General features: G+C 41.9%; 2 protein-coding genes across 2 annotated transcripts; one reads left to right on the forward strand and one right to left on the reverse strand.

Moving 5' to 3' along the window:
* Positions 1–234: 234 nt before the first annotated feature.
* Positions 235–1,161, forward strand: LOC107530265 (olfactory receptor 4P4-like). Its single transcript, XM_016203953.2, has one exon. The coding sequence runs from the start codon at positions 235–237 to the stop codon at positions 1,159–1,161; it is 927 nt and encodes a 308-aa protein (XP_016059439.1).
* Positions 1,162–5,462: 4,301 nt separating this feature from the next.
* LOC107530277 (olfactory receptor 4S2) lies at positions 5,463–6,413 on the reverse strand. Its single transcript, XM_016203964.2, has one exon. It carries the CDS (start codon positions 6,396–6,398, stop codon positions 5,463–5,465), a length of 936 nt encoding a protein of 311 aa, XP_016059450.2. The 5' UTR covers positions 6,399–6,413.
* Between the last annotated feature and the right edge of the window lie 429 nt (positions 6,414–6,842).

Consider the following 6,842-nt stretch of genomic DNA (forward strand, 5'->3'; position numbering starts at 1 on the left):
TATTGTTACAGTCTATTTGTCCTAATGAACTGTACTCCAGTTGTGGGTAGAGAGTGAATGTATTTTGTACACTGCTTACCCTTAGCACCAGTTACTGTGATTATGTCATAATAAACGATCAATGCATATTTATTGAATAGATCAGTGACTTTTAAAATAAATTAGTAATTTCAAAAAGTTGAGTGTTTCAGGTATATTAACTCCCCACTCTAACTGATCAAACCCACAGAAGCCATGGGGCATGACAATGTCACAGAATTCATCCTGTTGGGACTTTTTAGTGGCGAGGAAGCGAAGGTGGCCTGCTCTGTGCTCTTCTCGCTGTGCTACGTTGCAGTTCTTGTGGGAAACCTGTCCATTCTTCTCACCATCCGGGGCAGCTGCCTCAGTGAAAAGCCCATGTACTTTTTCCTCAGCTACCTGTCCTTCATGGATGTCTGCTTCACCTCCACGGTGGTCCCCAAGCTGATCACAGACTTACTGGCCCAGCGGAGGACCATCTCCTACCACAGCTGCATGGCCCAGATGTTTTATGCGCACTTCTTTGGCGCCACTGAGATCTTCATCTTGGTGGCCATGGCCTACGACCGCTATGTGGCCATCTGCAGACCCCTTCACTACATGGTCATCATGAGCAGGCGGGTGTGCTATGTCCTTGTGGTGGCCTCTGTCGTGGGGGCATTTATCCACTCAATCCTGCAGGTGCTGATTGTTGTCCAGCTCCCCTTCTGCGGCCCCAACCAGGTAGACCACTATTTCTGTGACGTGTTCCCCCTGCTGGAGCTGGCCTGCGCCGACACGAGCCTGTTGGTGATCGCGATCATCACCACCACGGGGGTGCTGTCCATTCTGACCTTCGTTGCCTTGGTGATTTCTTACATCATCATCCTGTCCACCCTGAGGACACGCTCCTCCCAGGGCTGCCGCAAAGCCCTCTCTACCTGCGGCTCGCACATCACCGTCGTGTTCATGTTCTTCTTGCCCCTCATCTTCACCTATGTTCCTGCTGTCGATTCCGTCAGTAACGACAAGGTCTTTGCCCTGTTTTACACCATGATCGCCCCCATGTTTAACCCTCTCATTTACACGCTGAGAAACACGGACATGAAGAACGCCATGAGGAAAGTGTGGTGCCGAGACACGCGACTGGAAGGAAAATGAAGCCCGTGGCCTATGAGCCGTTCGCAGGCCCCCTTCCAGGCACGGAATTGTTAATGTTGGCAAACAGCAGGCACCGAGCTGGCGTGCTGCCCTCAAAGGCCGCAGGCTTGAAGGGAGGAGTCCCTCAGCCACTCTCTCTTCCTTTACCTTTCTAAGCCTGGATACAAGGGCAGCACATTGGACAATCTTCAGGTCCCCTCCAGCTCGACATTCTGGAATTTATGTCTGGCATTCTGGAATATTCTGTCCATCATAATCCCAGGCATAGCATGCATTACAGCACTTCTGTCAGGGCAAATTGTAAAGACTGCGTGGTTTGGCAGCTGTGCCTTGCTTTAGGAAACATATCTTGACTGAGACACCTCTCAGAGATAGACAGAGTCCTAAACGCTTTCATTTTTTGAGGTTTCCATTGCAATGAAAAGGCAAAGCAATGCCAAAATATTTACAAGTGTTGCTATATATTTTAACTCCTTACAATAAAAAAATCACACTTCTAAAATGATGCAATGCAATGTAATTATACTGTTTGCGCTATGCTTCTAGAAGTTGTTGTAATTAATTCTTAGTACTCTATCGGTGGTGTATTCCTGTAATTAGACATGTGTGCTGCCTGAAAAATTAGGGAGCTTAGAGCCTAAAGGCAGGAAGAAAAATAATGCAGTATATTGAGTAGGAGGTAAAGACAAAAGCAGATCAGGCCAGGGCTTAGTTTTGATGTTGACCTTGCGGCGGTCCCTCCTGGTGCCATTGGCCAATTCAGGAAGGCGAAGACGAACAAAAACATCGACGGGCTTGGGCGGCGTCTGCCTCTGGCGCTCATGTCAATAAGCCTGTTATTGTTGTGTCTGGAGGCCACGCTCTGTGGCAGTGAATAAAATTTGCTCAGTGTGACAAATTTACTATTTGGTTTCTCCCAAAGAAGACAGGCCTTTCGGAAGTCTTTTTGTATGTGCCTCATATTTACCTTTTGTTAACTCCCTTCTCATAATTTATCAACAAAGGAGGGGTGAAAAGGAATATGCCCGGGTGTGGTTAATATAACGTCTTCCTTTCCTATGTGTTTTCCATGGAAATAGTGGGAGGGAGACTGGCTGCGTAGGAAGGTATTTGGAATTTGTGCTTTATGTATATAACCAAGGTCATGTGCTGTATTCAGTGTCTGTTCTCTCTAGGTTGGCTTTTTCTACTGCTTTTTTAAAAATACCCAACACTAAGTATACTGGAGGTTTTATTAATTCAAGGATGTGCCTCAGAATTTCCGCTTCTACAGGTTAATCATGCTCTTGGATCAGCCAGCTCAATAATGCCACGTAGCAAACCATTTCAAAACTCCTGGCTGATACGAGAAGCATTTAATTCTTGCTCATGTGTCTTTGGGTAAACTGGGGTTCAGCTGATCTAGGTTGGGCTTAATTCCAGACCTCAGGTAGGTTCTGATGTACTTCATGTAGCTTTTGGTTTTCTCATGGAAAAATGGAAGTGGCAGTTTTTGCTGAAATGGAGATTTTGTGTTCTGTACATGTTCTGTACTATTGACTGTTATGGAATGTTCAGTGTTGTATCTCTCTACGCTGTGTACTCAACTTGCAGATTTTTTTAATACTAAAAATGTAGAATAAAGACTATTTTGAAGAGCTGAGTTAAGTGATGAGATGGCATTACACAAAAAAGCAAACCAAAAAACCAAACAAAAAATCCCAAAACAGCTGATTGCCGTGCAGGAGCTGGACACATCAGAACACTGTCAAAAGGAGGCTACTATAGGTGCCCACTCAGGTGCTATAAAAACGGTGAAATCCTGGAGACTCTGACATGTGATAAATGTTTTAATCTCCTAGATATGTTTAAATGAGAAAAGGGATGACATATGGAGAACCGTCAAAGCTTATCTTTACATATTCAATTGAGCAGTGCATGGAAACCTGTTTAAAATATTTTATGCTACAACTACTGATTAGAAAATATTGGAAGACATATTTTTATTTTTTCCAATATGAAATAAACTAATTTATTCATTTAGAAAATGAGAAGGGGTTGCCACTTACTTTTGCCAGTGAAAGTTCTAATCAAAGTTACATCTTCCATCTTGTAACAACAAGGTTTTAAGACTACAAAGCTGGCATTCAGTGTTGTGATCATACTCCTATGAGTTAAAATAGCATTGTTGACCAGACTCAACCCCACTGGAACTGGGGAGAGTCTGAGTTCTCACGATTCTTGGTCATCTCTTTCCAAGGAACCAAGAGGAGACTCTGAGCCTCTCTGATTGGGAATGACTCTGAGGGACTTTTGTGAACAAGAATACATTTATAAAGCCACTAGTGGAAACTTGAACACTATTTCACATGTTCTACATCTTGGTCTTTTAGAGTAATGAGTCTCTCAGTTTTTTCATTCTTAAGGACTTCAGACCTTCAATGTCACTAATATATCCCTTGATATCCAAGGCTTTAACATAAAGACATAAAAAAGCAAGAGTATTGTGGAGAAAAGTTATCAGATGGCTAACATTTATTTTCCATAGTTTTCTAAATCCAGTTCAAGTTTAGCTCCCTTTGGGTTGGTTAGCAGAACAGATGGGGGTATATATCCAAAGGCAGGGCTCTTTGTATTTCATTGACTCAAAGACCCCTTGTGCTCTAAGAACATCAAGTATTATCTAATCTCAGTGTTTCCAAATCTAAGTGCCCAGATGTGCCATGGACTGTATAAAAATTACCAGAGAACCTTGTTAAAAATACAGATTTTTGTATACCCTTTAAACCCTGGCTTACTGGATTGGAAACTCTTAGAATACATACTATTATCTGTTCAAGAATCTCTCAAGTGAACTCCAGTGATCAGCCAAGGTTGAGAAGCACTGATATACCCATCATTTTAGAATTGAGCAAATGGAGTCCCACAGAGACCTAGTGAGTATATGTCCAAGCTGGGGCAATAAACATGGATTTATATGGTTCCAGGGCAGGGGTTTCTAAGTTATAACTTTTAATCCAGATGCCTTGCTGCCTTTTGATTTTGCCTATCTTTAATTTTATGAATATATTAACATCAGAAGTAATTTTTAGAAGCACTTTACATAAAGTTCACACATGTACACACCCCCCCCAGACACACACGCTTGCACCCCCCAACCATAAACACACCCAGGTATGGACAGTATCCTAAATAATCAGATTTGTGGAAAGGACAATGAAACAATTGCAGAGGTAATTAATGATGTGTTCATTTGCTATAGAAAAATAAAACTCAGCCTGCATGAAGGAGAAATGTAACTTCAGGGCCAGCATCAGTTCACATAAGAAAGACATGCTCGTTTGTCCAGAATGAGTCTTCTGGAATCCATAGCTGGAAATCGGGTTATAGTAGAGCTGCTTGGTTCAAATATTGGAGAAAATACAGCTCCCAACCATGCATTTCAGCAAATTGTGTTTACCCTGCCAGCTGAGTCACTGTCACCTATTCTTCACAAATTAAGTAAAGACCAGAGTCAGCAGAAGCATATTAATGGGATGTTACAATTAAAAGGGGGATCTCAGTGTTCATTTTTCTCAATTTCCTTATTGTTTGGGTAAAGAAAATGACTCCTAGAGACAAGACCAGAGGATGAAATTGATTTTTGAGAGAGAGAGAGAGAGAGAGAGAGAAACATTGACTTGTCCCTCTTACTTATGCATTCATTGGCTGCTGCCTGTATGTGCCCTGACCGGGATTGGGACGGTGCCACGCTCTAACCAACTGAACTACCTGCCCGGGGCCCAAGTGTTTCGTTTTTTAAGCCTTTGTTTTATCTTTTACATTCTGCAGACATGTCTCCTTCCATTCCAACATTATTAGGTTTAATTTGTACTCTGTTTGGGGGAACTTACATAAAAATGCTTGAGTTCAGATCTCTGTTATTTTTCATGTATCCTTTCATTCAGACAACATATACAGAGTGAGTGCTTAGTATGCACCAACCACAGTTCTAAACACTAGAAAACAGCCTTAAGAACTCCACAGTAAACTCATTCTTTAAAGAAAATGGCAAAAAGGCAAACGTGAAGAGAAAATAATGGTGCTAAGTATGACCATGATGAGCTCTGAATTTGAATAAGATTTCTCTGGTCTAAATATTCCAGAAAATTATCTGATTATGAAATATTAGAACAAATATAATAATAGTAATGATAAATAATACCTTACTTTTGTAGAATGTGGTGTTCTCTCATTTTTCCTCCCCCAAACCCCATGAGGTTGTTAGGGTCTTCATTGTACAGATGAGAACGTTTAAGATTATCCAGTTTGAACTGTTACTTTTATTTATCATTAGCTTCCCAGAAAACCTTCCTGCTCCATAGTTTCTTCATTACATTCTTTACTTCCGCATTTCTCATTGTATAAATCAGCGGATTTAACATGGGGGTGATAATGGTGTAAAATACAGCCACCATCTTATCTTCTGAAAAGGTAGTGTCAGGGCGCATATACATGAAAGTACAGGGACCGAAGAAGATGATGACCACGGCGATGTGGGAGCCACAGGTGGAGAGAGCTTTGCGCCTGCCTTCTGTTGACTGCTTTCTCAGGGACACCAGGATGACAATATAGGAGATCAGCAAGATAACAAAGCTCCCCAGAGCGATGGTACCACTGTTGGCTGTCACAACAACACCAACAACATACGTGTCCGTGCAGGCAAGTTTCAGCACAGGGTGGACATCACAAAAGTAATGATCGATCTCATTGGGTCCACAAAAGGGTAGTTGGACTACCAGGGCCACTTGGACAATGGAGTGTATGAACCCACCTAACCAGGTGCCCAGCAACAGTTTATTGCATCTGTCCCGGCTCATGATAGTCATATAGTGCAGAGGTTTACAAATAGCCACGTAACGGTCATAGGCCATCACAGTGAGAATGAATATCTCTGTGCAACCAAAGAAATGTACCCCAAAGACTTGCAACATGCACCCTTCATAGGAGATAGTTTTGCTCTTGGCCAACAGGTCAACAATCATCTTAGGAGCTGTGACCGAAGAGTAACAAATGTCCACAAAAGACAAGAAGCTGAGGAAGAAGTACATAGGAGACTTGAAAAGGTTGCCCATATAAACTGTCAGCATGATGAGGAGGTTCCCCAGGAGAATGACCATGTAGAAGAAAGAAAACACCACGGAACAAACTTCTTCAACCTCTAGGTTTTGAGAAAGACCCCAGAAAACAAATTCAGTTACGTTGTTTATTTTTTCCATGGAATTAGTTTCTCAGGCCAAGTTCCCAAGAGACAGTTAAATTATCTGAAAGAAAAACATAACAGAGACCACCAATATTTATTTCTAACTCAAACAAATAATCGCAGTAGTTGAAAATAGAAAAATGGGTACTTACGGCTGCTTGGCAGGCTTACCCAAAGAAATTGGAGTGGGCACATTCTGAGCATCCTACCTGATTATGATAGTCCATTCCTTCACTTCAGATGAGAAAACAAAATCCAGGGAGATCATGCAAATCCTCTAAGCCACACGTCTAGCCAAGACTCTTAACCCTCACCTCGTGTGAAGGTGGTTCTGATCTGTTTGTTTCTAAAAATCGACTTCTTATTCTGTAGGAGGCACTCAACCTAATTCTGACACAACTTTTGTGTTTGGGGATATGGTAGCATTTATATATCTGGGAAAGTTTGTCTTATTTTTGAC

The sequence above is a fragment of the Miniopterus natalensis genome, chromosome 11, assembly GCF_054644295.1.
Source record: "Miniopterus natalensis isolate mMinNat1 chromosome 11, mMinNat1.hap1, whole genome shotgun sequence".
NCBI classification, from domain to species: Eukaryota; Metazoa; Chordata; class Mammalia; order Chiroptera; family Miniopteridae; genus Miniopterus; species Miniopterus natalensis.

Bases quoted from the DNA above. Each gene is read 5' to 3' on its own strand.
- LOC107530265 (XM_016203953.2), top strand. From the start codon at position 235: ATGGGGCATGACAATGTCACAGAATTCATCCTGTTGGGACTTTTTAGT.
- LOC107530277 (XM_016203964.2), bottom strand. From the start codon at position 6,398: ATGGAAAAAATAAACAACGTAACTGAATTTGTTTTCTGGGGTCTTTCT.